At 39.2% G+C, this 16,614-nt stretch overlaps 1 protein-coding gene across 5 annotated transcripts in view; it reads left to right on the forward strand.

Moving 5' to 3' along the window:
• Positions 1 to 12,730, forward strand: part of Bbx (BBX high mobility group box domain containing) — a 284,258-nt gene extending 271,528 nt beyond the window's left edge. For 4 of the 5 annotated variants that reach the window (XM_008841418.3, XM_029567518.1, XM_029567517.1 and 1 more), the window contains 3 exons: positions 2,034 to 2,231; positions 4,010 to 4,193; positions 8,219 to 12,730. In XM_008841418.3, the coding sequence (XP_008839640.1) occupies positions 2,034 to 2,231; positions 4,010 to 4,193; positions 8,219 to 8,306 (470 nt within the window). In that variant the 3' untranslated portion in view covers positions 8,307 to 12,730. The remainder of the gene's footprint in view (positions 1 to 2,033; positions 2,232 to 4,009; positions 4,194 to 8,218) is intronic. The other variant, XM_008841420.3, reaches the window with a different exon arrangement.
• The last annotated feature ends 3,884 nt before the right edge of the window (positions 12,731 to 16,614 follow it).

Here is a 16,614-nt window from a genome sequence, read left to right on the forward strand (position 1 = left end):
AATGTTTGCTATTCTTGGAGGTGCATACTCTTTTAATCGTAAAGTAAAGGGATGGGAAAGAGGAACTCCTAAGAAAGTAAATGTATGAGACAAGTGTTCCCATCCTACTGAAACCAGAAAGGAAAGCTCTGATGGCAGGTGCCTTCCTCACTCTTGCTGTGCAGAATACAGTGGTATGTTCTTAAATGACTTACTAGTTTTACAATTACAGTTCCAAAAATCCATGAGCTCCATGAGCTGTGCTTTGTTAAATTGTCTCACTAAGCACATTCACTTTGTCCTAGAATTCAAAGAATTTCATCTGCATGCTGACTTCACCAATATTTGTCCTGTTCTTACTGAGATGCCAATACGCATGAAAAGAGTTCAAGCCCACAATTTTCTTTTCTGATCAGTCCAATCTGGTGCTTGAAAACAAATGTCCCAGCTATAAAAGTCCATTTAAGAAGCACATTTTTTAATTTTAATTTTTTTTTATTTTTAAGGATTTCAAACATGAGTATTGTCCATCCCTCCCAGTCTTCCACCAACTCCTCCCATGTCCCCTACTCTTTCTCAATTTCTTATCCTCTTCTTTGATTATTGTTACATATACATACATAACACTTATATATAATGCACTGATACTCGTGTACCTGTGCTTCGGGCTATCCATTTGGGATTAGATAATCCCTCGGGGAGCTAGCCTCTGGAGAAAACTGATTCTCCCTCCCTTAGCATCCATTCATTGCCTGCATTTCTTCATCTTGAGGTGGAGCCCTGTGACATTCCCTCATCCATCCTTGGCATGTCAGTTGGTTTTGCCATTATGCAGATCTTGTTAGACTACCATACTGTGGAGATTTCATTGGTGCAGCTTCCCCTATCATGTCTAGAATGCATTAACTAATAGCAGGTATCTTGTCCCTCTGGCTCTTACAGTCATTTTTCCCCCTCTTCTGTGGTATTCCCTTAGCCTTGGGTGTAGAGGTTGTACTGTAGATGTGTCACTTAGGGCTGGGCATCTCACAGACACTTATTCTCTGCATTTGACTAGTTGTGGAACTTTGTAATAGTCTGTTGCAAAGAAGCTTCTTTGATGAGTGGTGAGAGGTACACTTGTCTGTAATATAAGGATATGTATTTAGAATACAGTGAGAAGTTAAGTTGGCCTAGGGACATGACAGAAGTAGGTTTTTCTCTAGGGTCTATGACTTCTTCAGCCATGTATATTTAGCTATGCTTACAGTACCATGAATGATTTCCCTCCCGTTGAGCAGGCTTTAAGTTCAATTAGACAGCTGTTGATTATCCCCAAAATAAAAGTGCCACTACTGCATCAAAAGAGATAGTTTGCTGGGCCAGTCATTTTTGTAATTCATATGTAGACTTTACAGCTGTGCAGGATCATTGATTGTTTTTTTTTTTTTGTTTTGTTTTGTTTTTCCCCTTGGCAGCTTGCATAGTATCTTCAGATACTATGAGAGTCAGTCTTTAGGGAGGAAGCTTCCAGGTCAGTTCCAGCTTAAGTCATATTTAATCTCTGTGTCTTAAAAAGAAAAGAAACTACTGTTAACCACCCTGTTCAACTCATCTGAACCAAAGGATCTCAGATAGGTACCCAGATCACATCCAAGATTCAGAATCTCTTAGGATCAGTTGACTGGTTCATAGATACTAGCACTTCCACTCCCTTCCCCATCTACAAGATCTGAAGTTGTTGAAGATGTTAAAAGGGAGAGAGGGAACTGGGGATGTAGCTCAGTGGTAAACTACTTGCCTATCATATGTGGTGTCCTGGGTACGATACCTAACACCACAAAAGAGGGGTGGGGGAATGTATTTAATCCTTTGCAAATAATTTATCAAGGAAAATATAAAAGCAGCAAACAAATGATGGGAATGTTTTGTTTCTTTTTTCTGTTGTGTTTTGAAAACTCGGAATGTAAATTCTCAATTCAGATCGAGTCAAACATGCAGAACTATTTCTTCTCCAGAGTAATGTTGGTGCCTCTGTTTCTGTGTGTAATTGTATGTGGTTTGTCCTATTTCAGCCATATTTTCAGAAGATAAAATCACCACAGAGCCTGCTCATAAGGTTAAAAATGCCCTATCCATTCCCGTCACTTCAGAGCCAACAACAATGCAAGAACCTTTGGTGGGCAGTCAAAAGAGAAAAGCAAGGAAAACCAAGATCACACACCTTGTCAGAACAGCAGATGGCCGGGTATCACCAGCAGGAGGTACTTTGGGTAAGAAGAGAGAACTTTAGGCCAAGATTAAAGTCAGATATCCAGGCTACACTGACCTGCAAGTGACTGGCAACAAAGTATGGTTTTTCATTGAATAGTTGGCTTTCTCTAGGTCTCCAAACATATTTTATTTCATGCTTTAAAATCATAGCTGTTTTTCCAAGTGTATATCTCTTCTTGGGAAGGAAAGGTAAATAATAGGACTGTCACCTTCTTTTTCTAAGTATGTATAAAAACAGTGTTAAGTAAATTACAGAAGAGCCTAGACTTTCAAGGATATTGGATGACTCTGAGTAACTCCATAGTGTCCTATTTTGTCACTACAAACCAGGTTATCAGGAATTTAGTGGGTTAAGGAATCTGAAAATGTGTCCTCCAGCACTTTCTTTAATGCAAATTCAAGCCACTAGGGGAGTCTGAGAGTGTATCTGGATTTCTTGAGTTTTTCATCTAAACAGTGAAATTACCCATATTCAAACATAACTTATGGTCTGTTCATTGTTTCTGGTGGTCGCCATAATGGTAGAATTATCTGAAGGACCGAGGAAAAGGTCGGGCAATGACATATCCCCAAAATCTTGGGTTGCAACCAGCTGGGCATTCATAATCTTAGCTGTTGCCTTTTAGCAATTCTAGCATTTCATTTTCTCTGATTTAGGTTAATATAGGTGTTCATAGAGATAAATTGTTTGCTGAGTTAGAAGTTGAAAGCAGTTAGTTTATTTTTCACTTTTTCTTGTACCTTACATTTCTGATCATTAGAACAATATGCCTTTATGGTTCTAATTTTGGTCTCATATAAGAGGTGAATTCAAAGACATAGAATTTTGTGACTGAATGATAAAGACAGTGAAAATTAAAATGTTGATGTACTCATGTTTAATCCAGCAGGCCCCTCTCTTCTTCCCTCTCTAGTCTGTTTTCTGCATGTGTGTAATGAGTGTTCATTACCTTTAGCCCCTATTACTCTAGCTTGTCCCACTACTGGTCCTCTTTTCCTAAATAGTCACCTTTCTATTTTCAGGTGTAACTTCCATTTTATAGATTGCTATATCCTTGCTTATTTATATCCTTATTCATTCTCATTTGTAGGAGAAAATAGAAATTCTAAGAAACTCTTGTTTTACATAGGTCGCACCATGCGACCTTTATGTTCTAATATATGACATTCACATCTTTTAACAATTTTCAATATTTTAAAAAACATTCACTTTCCCTCTCTTCTGTGAGGTCTGTATAATGAGGAAAGGGCTCTCCTTTGCAGCAGGTATCATTGCATAGTCTTCCACCTGCCCCCCTCTTCATAGGTACTGGAAGGGCCTTTGCCTTCTTCCCATTAGGTCTTCTAAACACAATAGCAACTTGGGATCTCACCAGGACTGATTAATCTGTTGTTTAGTCCACCCTGAGTATTAGTATTACATCAAGGCAAAGTCCCCACTGCCATGGTAGTAGGTGCTTGTGACTCCTTGAGAAATATGTACCATAGCAGTTCCCTTTGGCCAAGGTTCATTTTCTTTCCTTCTCACCCCATTCTTTGACCTCGGATAAAACACAGCTTCTCCTCAGCTTAGCTTTAGGGCACAGTCTATAGTGAAAATTGCAACTGAGCTTAATGAGAATACTTTGTTACTGTGGAAGAAAAGACTCTGTAAAAGCCTTAATACTCAGAGGACAGCAGAAGTGAACAGAAAGGTGGCTTTTCACAATGTCTGGTGCATTTTCTCTGCATCCTTCTCTCAGTGATTGTCTGGTGATGGATTTCCCTTTTGTTTCAGATGACAAACCAAAGGAACAACGGCAGAGGAGTCTCCCTAAAGCACCTGAAACAGACCGCAGTGATTGCTCACACAGTGCTGAGGTGGAGGAATCACGGAGCCATACTCCAGAAATGCCTGCCGTGTCTGCGTTCTTTAGCCTTGCAGCCCTGGCTGAGGTGGCGGCCATGGAGAATGTGCACAGGTGAGTGGTGGGATGTGAGTGGAGGCAGCATTGTGGAAACCAGCCAGCCATTTCAGAGATGATGGGTGGCACCTGATACCATGTACTGGGGTTCATTCTAAGTTCAGAGGTACACTGTTTATCTGAGTTGCCACAAAAGTATGTATGCTAATTAAGTTTGGGAAAACTTGAGGGAACCTGGCCAACAGAGTTATTTTATCTTGAATATTGTGTTATCCTGTGGCTGACTTCACTTCCATAAAATGCCTGTGAGCAGAGAAGCAGCATTCTGAAAACATGTGGCAAGGACTCTGGAGTCTAATTTCAGAGCAAGGGACTGGGGGATGGGCAAATCAGTATCTTGAGCATGACCATTAACCACCCTTACGCTCTGCATTTTTGCTTTTGTGTTTTATCAGGAGTGGGTGGCACTCATCTCACAGAGATGTGATGTGTGATGACTATGACATCACAGTGCTGAGGATGGTGTTGGTGGCAATGGCAATACCAGCCATCACAATGTGGGTTCAGGGGAAGGAATATGTTGGCATCGGGCAGACAGAAGCCCTTTATTTTTCTTCCACTCTGATATGCTACAAAGTAATTTATTTCTCTGTACCTCAGTTTTCTCTCCTTACGTTGAGCATAATGATATCCCCAAAGAATCACAAAGTTGTAAGGATTAGAGAAGATCATAATCATGAAACTCTTTGAACTTGTGAGGCCTCATAGAAAGCATGTTAAATTCTAAGAGTCTAAGTGTGTATTCTGGTACTTAATGGAGCCTTGGGGAAAGCACGAAGTCCAGGTATTTTTTTTTTTATTCAAAGTGGATTGTTCATGGATGAGTAATCTTCTTAGACTTTCAGTCTAGCACAAAAGCACTGAAAGCCTAGGACACTGTGTAGATGTATATTGTGTTTATGTTCATGCCCTTCACACCACTAGGGAAACCAGGGGCCCCAGTGAGCTTTGCCTGCTCTGGCTCTCTGTCAAATCGCAGTTCTAGTACTTCCTCACAAATAGCTTCTAGAAGTCAAATACCTTTCCATGTGTGCACTGCAAGTTCCCACTGGTGAGTAAATGCTGACAGGCTTTGTCAGAATCTGCTAAGCTCTCTGAGAGAGATAATGCACGAATGTGTCTCTATTTGTGCAGTTTTACAGTTGAGTCTAGAAGACAAACACCTGACATGCAAAGAGAATTTCAAATGCCTGCCTGAATGTTACTAGGTGCCCCTATGAATGGAGGAAGTGAGAGGTAGTATAAGAACGCAAGGAAATCATAATTCAGTGCCCAGAGAAGGATGATACACCTCACTGCCGCCTGCATTTTCTTCCACACATGGCTGCGGTCACACCATTGGCCTGTTAACCACTCTTTGATGACTCCAAATTTGCAACAACAGAAAGTCCACACAGCCCTTTCCACACTCAGCCAGTCTTCCCGAACCAGCACTCAAACTCCACAGTCGTGCTCGGCACTGGTGGAGTCCCTGGCCCCTTGCCAGATAAGCAGAGTCTTGCTACTGAATGTCTTCACAGAATTGCTATCCCTCCTCCCAGCTCTTGTGCCTGGTCCCCTTCTCTCAGATGCCTTCCCACCAGTGCAACCATCATGCTTCATGCTTCCCTACAATGTGTACATAACTCCCTGGGACCAGATGCACGTTGGACCAGCTATCATATCTGCTGATGTTTCTGTCTCCTCCCAATATATTTTGAAGGCAAAGCACTGTTTTTACTCTTCTTGTCCCAGCTTGCTTAGATGGACCTGCTCTATTGATCCATGAATGAACTAAAGAGTAGATGGAAGGAGGGAAGGAAGATGGATGAATGAATGAGGTAGTTCTTAAAGTATGATTGCCTAACTTAGTAAGAATAGAAAATATGATGTGAGGGTTTTAATTTCCATTATAAAGAACAATATTGGTTACTAAAATTATACCATCAACCTAACAAATGACTAATGTTCTTCCTATCTAAAAAGACAGACTGGAGCATCTTTGTTGTGAACTTAGCCGTCACGTGTTAAAATAGACCTACTAGCCTGCATTTTGCCCATATAGGCTTAATGTAATTGTCTGGACTACACACCATGTAATTACTACTTAGACATCACCTGTGTCCACAATTTACAGGGTGACCCACAGAGTGAGGGGTAGAATATGTTATCTGCATTCTTGCCATACACGATCGAACATTAAGTTCAGAAATCTATCATGGGCAGTCTTAACACAATAGAAGAAACTAGAGTTGAAGCAAACTTTTGTTAAGAGTGTTTGTTTTCTAGATATTTGTTAAGGAAGGAATCCTATTAAACCTAATCCTTAAACTTCAAGGTAGATCTTTGTAGTCCCATTTTAATGGTGGTGCAGATGATAACCTTGTGAAGAGCACACAGCTGATTCCTGCCTGAGTCATGATTTGAATTGAGGTCTTGTCTGCCCTTTGCTCTAGCACATTACATAAGCAAGTATTAGTTGCTATAGACAGGAAGAACCTTGTCCCTGTTTTTCTTACCCTTTTAATTTTTTTTCTTTTCTAGTACTTCCTAAAATCTTTTGTATTTTTTAATTTGATTATCTAATCATAAAGATTAAAACCCAGCGTTTTAATTCCATTTTTCTTGAAGAAAAAGCTGAACACATTAAACAGTTAGTACTTAGAGTGTCTACACATGAATGAACAAATTAATCCTAAATATATTGTATTGTTCATATATTGTATTGTTCAGTGGTCAAGGATTCTAAAATGCCCCCCGGTGTTCTAATGTATCAATATTAGGGGTTTTTGTTTTTGTTTTTTGTATATCAAGAGGAACTTAGGTGTGGTTATGAAGTAAGTATTACTTGAATATTAAAATAGCCTCTTCGGTATTGTTAGTCTGAAGAAGAAAACTTTATTAGAAGGTGAACCCAATGGAAACGCTGCTGTCACTTTGCCTATGTTCAGTGTAGCACTGTGGCACCACCAGGTCAAGGAGGAAGGACAGTTCCAGTGTGCTTGTCTGGGCATGGCAGCCTGTTGGGCCACCTCAGGGAAGGTCCACCCTTACATCTTAGAATGAGAAGTTTGGTCAAAGTTGCCAAGAGTTTTGAATAGCCTTTTCATAACCACAAGGTGTGTTTTTTACTACTAAACATACAAAAGCTGAATGAAAAAATAGCTGTGTGGGGCTAGTGAGACCCCATCTCAGAAAACCAAAGAGGGAAAGGAAAAAGGAAGGAGAGGGAGGGAGGCAAGAAAGAGAAAGAAGAAAAGTCAGCTGTGTTTTGGCTCAGATCCAATCCAATTTCCATGAACTCTCTAGTCCTGTCTGAAATTCTCCCTCTGTGTATATTGATTTTGGCCCAAGTATTGGGCTGAATGTTCTTATTATTTAAAATACCAAGTCAGTACTTGTTTTCTACACACACACTCTCTCTGTCTCTCTTTCTCTTTCTCTCTCCCTCCCTCCCTCTCTCTTCCCTCTATGTAGCTGTGAAACTTCATGTGAAAGGTTTTTGTTGCTTCTTCAATCCTTTCTTTCTTTTTCTCTCTTTATCTCTTTCGAGGAGTTCCTTTCTCTTCAGAAGGGCTTAAGTTTAAATTAGGTATATTATCCATCTTAAGAAATGAGGCTGGCAATTATCAGTCACTATAGGGCAGTATCTCTTTGGGCAAATGGAACAAAGGAAAGTTCATTTGAGAAAAATCCATTCAAGAGGGGAAGATTGTTTTCCTAGAACCCTGGTCTTTGACTGAAGGTTTTCCATTTCTTACAGAGTTGCTCCACATCTATGAGTATTTTAGGTTTTATCTCTATAAGTACAAATAGCATTTGATGGTGTCAAGAAAATACATTGTTGGGGTGGGGAGTAAGGTAAGAAATATTCAGAAAGGAAAGAAAAGGAAAATTAAAATTCTGTCACACTTGATTTAATTAAATGACTTATCTATCAGTATCTGTTAAAGAAGATATAGGAGAGCTTTTATTTATTACCCATCACCCCCCCTCAGATAATATACCCTCAATAATGATTTTTTTTCCCTCTTGTTTTACAGAGGTCAGAGGTCAACTCCGCTCACCCATGACGGACAGCCAAAAGAAATGCCACAGGCTCCTGTACTTATTTCTTGCGCCGACCAGTGAAGCGCCCTTTAATTGTAAAACATTGTGCTTTACCTACTACCCTAGCCTTGTCTTTACCAAGGGATGCTAGCGAGTTCATGTGGTGGGAAATGCAGACTGCAAACAAGTGTTTGTTGCCCCACACAGCCCAGATTCACTTGAAGCAGAACTTTGCGTCCTGGGCCCATCTGTTGTTTCGTAAGCCAGAATCTTTGAGGGCTGTGTTACCTGTGTGATACTGAGTGGAAGCAGTGACCTGGAGCTTTGCTTTCCATGAATGGCTTTTGGTGGTAACCAGTGGTAACTCGGTAAAAGGCTGCCTTCAGTATAGCTCATCCAGCATCTCTTTTACCAACCAGAGAGTGTGAAACTAGTTTCATATATTACCTAGTTATTCTTTCAAAACAAAAACAAAAAACAAAAAAACTGACGCACTGCACTAGTTATTATTAGATATTCTTAGTCTTTTTTGTACATGGAGATTTAAGTTCTAAGATGGTTTATATAATAGGTTATACCTACATTTATATTGTAGAATAAATATTAAAAAGCCTGTACCAGAGACTCCCAAGCAGCATGGTCAGGCAGACGTACCATTGTTAGCGGTGTATGCTCGGCCTTGTGGTCCATATATTCTGCACTTTTATATTTGCCACCAGAGTGGTAGTTTGCTGACAGAGAGAGAGAGAGAGAGAGAGAGAGAGAGAGAGAGAGAGAGGAGATTGATTGAGAAAGAGAATATTAACAATTCTTACAATCTGAATTTTTTCTTAGCCTTGAGTGACCAAGAAGAATTTGCTTGGGGCAAATTGTGGCAAATATTTTCCCAGACAGGGGAAGCATCCTGCAGATTACAGATTACTGATGTTTTCATGCCTTGAGGATTCTTTTATTTTTACACAGGGGTCTAAGTGACCAATGGATCGTTCATACAAACAAACAAAAAAAGACAAAAATATTATTCAGAAGTGACCTTAGTATTACTTCACTATTCTAAACACATTGAAGACACTCACTTCAAGTGGACTTGCAGCTTCAGACCTTTTCCATCCATCACAGACTGGACGGGTTGCGATTGCTATGCACGGCCTAATTGGCATTGCAGGTTGTAGAGCCATTTCGAGTTTGTATTGTTTAGGAGGTTTTAAGTAAATGATGAGGGAGGTGTGTCTGAAGTACATCTCTCAGTCAGAGCCACCTGCAAGTTTCTGTTTCCTTTTTATATTTTTTTCTTTCTTTTTACTTTTAAGTATAAAACCAACCATATGCCAGTGCCAAGTGGATTAACTGGCTTAGAACATTCAACATATTGACTTAACCACCTGACGTTCACAGTGTCTTGTTTCCTAGCAACAGATGCAAAGTGATAAATCAAAATTAATCTGAGGCTACAGATTTTACAGGGTATTTGTTCCATAGCACAAAGTATTTCCCTACTCTTACATCACAGCACAAACTACCAAATTTTAATTTTTGGATTCCAGCAATAATTTTTAATGATTTTCAAACTGGTGGAGTTTTGATAGTATTAGTTGGAGTTTGAAGCTTTTGAATTAGATCTCTAAATGGTGACAGTTTACATGGTTTTATCTAGCTTTCTTATTTATACTTGACTGAATTGTAATGATGATGATTTTTTTTTCTAATTGTAATTTGACCTTATGGCCATATAAAAATGATTGTATTAATACTGTCTAGGCTTAGCTTCTGTGGTTGTAGATATTACTTCAGTTTCGGTGCTGGAAGATATGTACAACATACTAACAGGATTGAAAAAGATACAGAGGGTTTGTTTTTGTTTTGTTGTTGTTGTTTTTCCAAAGCAGGTAGGGAGGGCAGCAGATATTAGAATTGTGTCCTCAAAAATAATATTCATTGTGGAGATGGAGGGAGCAGGACTTAGAAAAATAGTGAATCAGTAGGTACAGCTTAACCCCATTCACATAGAGATAAGTCAAGTGAACAGTCCCAGATTTTAGCATACTATTTTTACTATGATGCTATTTTAATAGTATTTTCTAAATTTTAAAACAAAAAAGTGAATGTTTGAAAATTGCTGGGTCCTGATATTGGTGGCTGTTGGAGTTTTGGACCACTTGCTAGCAGTGATTTAAAAATGAAATTAGCTGAAACCCAAAAATAATAATAAAGGTAGAAAACCAACAATTGTATGGTGCAGAACATGCATCTTGACAATGGTACTAACTTGTTACTCTCTAGAACACATTAGAATAGATCTGTTTTTGCCAGAGCACCCTCCTTCAGTCCTCCAAGTACATTTCACTAGAGTTCCTTAAGAGATTGCTGTATATTCCTGGGACCTTTTTTTAAAAAGAAGCGAAACAAAAGATTACTTTTTTCTATGTGATTCATATCTTACTTGATCTGTTTTTTTCCTAAACCTCAGTGGCTTTTCCCTTAGGCAGGATGGGAGGGTGGGGGCAACATACTAGATATGACTTTTTTCAGATACTTTAAAACCAACCTTTTTGTAGAAATGCTTAATTTTTAGGCCGTTAGGCACCAAGGGTGGCACACTCCTGCATATAGCTTTGCTGTTCCCTAGGCCCCGACTCTGTCTGCTCTATCAGCTGGCAGCGAGGTCTGGATGGCAGTGTCCTGCCTCTCACTCCTGCATCTACTGGAAGTAGGTGTTGGCATTGTCAGGAAACATTTGTTAGCACAAATATTTCAGTCCTATATGTTGTACCCCCCATTATCATCATCATCCTCATTTTGAAAGTTCATATTGCTATGGTCTGTACCTGTCAGCAAACACTATCCACACTAACATTTGTCTCACAAACCCTCAAGAAAACAAGTTGCTGCACCTTATGTATATCTCAAGCAAACCAAAATACTATGTTCTTCTGCTCTGTTATATTCTAAATTGTTGTATCATATCTTTCTGAAACCATTCTGCATTTAGTTGAAATTGTCAATATTTATGCTTTTAACCCTGATTCCTAGATTCAAACCTGTACATAAATCTTCTTTTAAACATTGTCTTTGCCCTTCTGTGCAGTGCTGGAAGCAGAAGATTTCGTCTCAGATGGAGACGTAGTACTCTTCCAGCTTTCTTTAGCCTTTTATTTATTTAGTTATTCTGGTATTTCCTATGTAATTTTGAAGTGTGTAGAATATATTATAGTAACTAAAACTGCAGCTTTTAAGAAGCTGAGTGAAAGAAAAAATACTGTAAGACATCCTTGAAGTTTGTATTTGTTTGGTTACTGTATATGAGATCAGGAAAGGGAAAATGTCCCACAGCCACATTGGAAATTATGAGTTCCTGTCCCTCAGATTAGGTTACTCTGATAGTAGATCAAAACTCTTAATTCATTAAACTCCTTTTTGAAGGATATTGTAATTCTATCAGCCCTTTCCCAACAAGTATCAGAAACTATTTCATTTTATCAGCTGTTGTTTGGAAGCCACGCTGAAATAATCCCCATGTCGTTGTAGTCTCCTTCCTGCCTCTACAAGTGCTAGAGAAAAGCTGGTGGAACACTATGAACAAAAGGAACATCTGGCCAGGTCTGGTGGTTTAGAATCTGACGTGTTCAGTCCCTGTTGTTTTCTTATTAGGTCAGATGTTATGCTAAGTCATAAAAATGTGTTTGCACTCTGCAGTCTTTGGCTCAATGTATGGAAGTGTTTGCACCAATGTAAAATCTCAAGCAAGTGAGAATTGCTATGGAACAGGCATTAGCTAAAAACTGAATGGCATGCTTTGTTTATAGGCTGGGGTGGGAAATACTAAATAGCTCTGTTCCAAGCTTGGCATTTGATGTTAATGTGAAGCAGTGGGACCATGCTGCCTGCTAAACTACTGTACAAGTCGCAAGTGTTCTGAAGACCAGCAGCTGGAAGCTGGAGGACAGCACGCATAGACAGAGGAGAAGCACCACCGTTCATCAGGGGAAATGAAGAAATAGGGGAGGCCCGAGTCGAGTCACCGTTTGTAAGAGGAACATTGGGGTGAACATGATGCTGTTGAGATTCACCTTTGATTGCACTGCTCCACAGAGCCCTCAGATAAGGCCAATCCCCATGGGCTACCTCGGCTTTAAAAGTTCATTTCAGCAAGTCCTATTTCAAAAGTCTGTTTTGCTTCTACCTTCAGTGCCACTATTTTCCACTGCAGTGTTTTGACTCAACCCACCTTCTCCAGAGAGAACAACATATTGCCGAAAAGGACAGTAGATGCAAATGCTCTCGTCACATTTGACCTATGAAGTATTCAGAGTGACTGCTAAGTGGACATTAAAATTTAGACTTTTCCCACATAGGTCCTTGTTTTGCACTTTATACAAAGTGTACTAATTGCTAATTAGATTTTGCTTCTGTTTATACAGGCGTTCCCAAAGAGTTAGATTGAACTTGGTTTTATTTGAGTTTGGGGATTTTTTTTAGAAGTCTTACTTAGATTTACTAACAACATATGTATAATGAAAAAGAAGCAGTTGTGTAGTTCATGGAACCATGTATCTGGTGAAGCTTCAGGGTTTGGTGGACTGCTTTGCTTTTAACTTGGAAGTGATCGCTAAGTTCATTATCCTCCTAGTAACTGACTGTCCTTGTCACTGGGGACAGTATTTTCTTACATCAGAACAAAGAAGCAGCAGAAGTAAACAAGGCGTGCATTTGACTTCATACATCTGCATCTATCTGCTTACCCTTTCCTTTAGGTATATAAATAGACATTTTCTGAGGGAAAAAAACAATTCCTCTTTTGACCAAATTGTATCTGTGGTGGTGTGATTTTTTTTTTTTTTAACTAATCCAGAGGAGGAACTTTGTAGGTTAAAAGTTCTTTGATCACTGTTTTGTTTTGTTTTTGTTTCTTGGCAGCCAGTGGACAAAACTGATCATGCCTTCAGATTGATTTTCAGGCACAGAACTAGTTTTTGTGAACGTTACTATTCCTTCCAAAGACTTCCTGATAACTTGGGCCAGAACTGGCAACTGAGTCACAAGGGTCTGATTGAATGCCTCCAAACCCACCCACAACACAAATCTTACCTCACAAGCTCTAACCTAAATCATAGAGACACTCATGTTCCATGGACTGTCAGTGATTTCTCTGTTGCTCACCAGAAGGCGTTTGCTCATGTCCCAACACCTCCTCAGCTTTGGCCCTAGGAGCAGCAGGACTAGGATGGGGAAGGTTTGAGGATCTACAGCTCAGTAATTTGCTCAGCCACATTTCCATTTCATTAGCACTAAACAAGCCTCTTGCTCTCAGGAATGTTATCAGAAGGTTAATAAAACCACCTGAGATTCCACACACCAGATCGGTTTGAATTGCTTACTTACATGTCATAAATTAACCATTGCTTCATTTGACCCCAGGCCTTATGTCTGCTGAGTTTCAGCATGACCTAATGATCGTTTTTTTGGTTTGGGGTTTTTTGTTTGTTTTTTATTTTTTTGTTTGTTTTCTGTGTTTTTTTTTTTTTTTTCTTTCTTTCTTTTGGAAATTGGCTTGGTTCTCTTTACAGTTGGTGTAAACATGCCATGTAATAAATGATTTCCACTTAATGGTACAACAGAATTATTGCTTTCTTAGATGTATGTGTAGTAAAAGTCAATATACACATTTATATTTCTTCAAAATCTTATACTTAATTTGATATTTCTAAAAATTGCACATGTAAGTCATGTGTATAACATGCTAAAGTACTTTAACTGTGATCTTAAAACTGAATAAAATATTTAATAAAAATTTTAAATATTTTAAAGATATTATTCAAATACATTTCTTTATGTTCACACTCCCCAACCATACAGAATGTGCCTTCAGTGGACCATATCCACTAAAATCAGTAGTGAAAATTATAAAATATACTTTAACTACTTCAGAACTTGAGTGACGATTTCCCTTTAAACCGTATTCTGCTAAGATTCATCAGTGTCTTAAGGAGCTTTGGTTTCTCTTTCCTAACATGTAGGGTAGACAAGAGTCTAACAGAAGAGTCATTTCAGTCTGCCACTTGGGATGATAGCTTTGGAGAAAAGAGATCTGAATATACTCTTTTCCTACACTATAACAAAACTCTGAAAGTTATAGCATGTAGACCACAGCCACCTGTATTATAATCTCAGACCTCAAGTAGGATGAGTAGAGTACACCTGAACCTTAAGTCTTATTTTCAAAAAGAGAGAGAGGAATTATTCATACAGGTGTGGTTCAGGCCTGGGCCCACCCACTTAGCATTGGGTTAACCTCCTGTTGCCAGAACTCCTTGGGGGGGGGGGATGTAAACAATGTCCACCCCTTCCCTTGGTCCTAGTGACAGACCAAGGCACAATTCCACCAAAATGCACTCTAGGAAACCAATGAGTTTACTGGGCTTACAGAGCAGTGGGTGAGGGTTTACCTACAGGAGTGTGCCATTCCCCACCTAAAGCCGCACAAAATGGCACAAAAGACCCTCCCCTATTTTTCCCCAGCCTATATATTCCAACCCCTCCCCTTCACACACAACCTCCCTCATACCCCTGAACTCTGCCAAGAGAGTATGCTGGAAATATTTCACCTGATTATTTTAAGATATTTTTGTCTCATAATATTTTCTCTAGGTTTAATGACTTGGCCCAAGGGCTAAAACTTTTATAATTTTTGTGTTAACAGTCTGTCCTTAAGCCCCTCCAGCCCTGTTGCTGCTGCATCCACCCTCCCACTCCCCTCCCCCAGGCTTCTAGGAGGGCTGGACAACATTTTAGATAAGCTTTGGAAGACAAAATTGCCAAAGGTTTAAAAACTCAGAAATTCTGGTCAACAGGCTAGAAATGAAAGCATAAAATGAGATTCCTTTCTAGAAGAAAAGTAAATTTGTGTAACCCACCTTGAAAATCCTTTACCCTAGAAAATTTTGCAAAATCTGTTTGTTGCAGGATTATATGTAAGAGAAAAAAGTGAAGATTGAAAGTTGAGGATGAGAGGGTGAAGGAAAAATATAAACAAGTCTTTAGATACTTTATATTTTAAAATAGTTTTAAAGCCCCTACGAGCTGTGCACATGAAATATTCTCAAATATAATGAGGTTTTTTTTTTTTTCCTGATGGTCCATATCAATGGAGCTTATGAAAGCTCAATTAAACAAACACGAGATCTTCTAGAAATAAATATAGAAGAGCACTGAGACATAGACAAGCAATAGAAGCATAATAGATACAAAATTAGATAATGATTTGCCATAGAACTCAAAGTTCCTACTGAAATGTATTTAATAGAAAAGTAACACTGATGTAATTTTCCCTCCAAAAAAAATGTAATCCTTGAAAAACTGGAAATTTTTAGTCATTGCTTTATAGAATAAAATCTCCCATGTTGTGTCCTGGCTTGGGTAGTTGGTGATATATTAAAAATAGAGCAGTATTCTTCACATGAGTCCTTAAATATCCCAAGCCTTTTATAAATAAAATCTGAAGCATTTAGCACACTGATGCCATCCTACCTAAAACCTGCATTATAAGTCAATCAAAATCAGAACTGTAGTTAGAAGAAACTTGCTTTAAAACTGCTTCATTTCACAGCTCTCAAGCCTCATGAAAAATTGTTCAGCATTCATGGCTCAGCTCCAGAAGAGCTCCTGCCCATCAAAGCACTATGCCATGCTTCCTCAATGGTAGTCCTTACATTCAGCAAATCTGCACTGGGTACCCTCTGTGTATAAATGACTTCATAAGGTGTTTAGAATGCTTTGAAAGGTATTGAGGCCTGGGAAATGGCTCAGTGGATAAATCACTTGTAGGATAGTCTGAGGACCTAGGTTTGAATCCTCAGTACCCACAGAAATGCCTGATGGACAAGGCAGCCTCCCTAGAATCCTAGTGCATGGCAGACTGAGACAGAATTCCCAAGGTGAACTCTAGGTTAAAGTAAGAGATTGCCTCAATATATAAGGTAGAAGGAGAGAGGAGGAGACACCCAATGTCAACCTCTGCTGCACATGCACATACATGCACCTAGACATAAACACACATACATGCATATATATGCAAAAAAATGCACTGAAATGCAGCACCAAGGGGAGATGGGAATCCAAGGCTTTCAGGAAGCAGTATCCGAGTTCATGGGAAATTTGATAATCTGTACTTGGAAGACTTTAATGTAATACTGTTCTACTTTGAGGAAATTTTATTTTTAAAGCTCTTTTTCACAGAAGCAGTCTTGGCATAAGAAAAAAAAAAAGGCACTGCTAAGACAAAGGCCACATAGCTTCAAGACCGGCAAATACGTGACATTTAAAAGACTTGGGGTGAGAGTGATGATGGGGTCTCCCCGTCAATCCAGGCTAAGGGCATCGTGGGGTAGGCAAC

This window comes from Nannospalax galili, unplaced genomic scaffold (genome assembly GCF_000622305.1).
Source record: "Nannospalax galili isolate Female #2095 unplaced genomic scaffold, S.galili_v1.0 scaffold261, whole genome shotgun sequence".
Lineage (NCBI taxonomy): Eukaryota > Metazoa > Chordata > Mammalia > Rodentia > Spalacidae > Nannospalax > Nannospalax galili.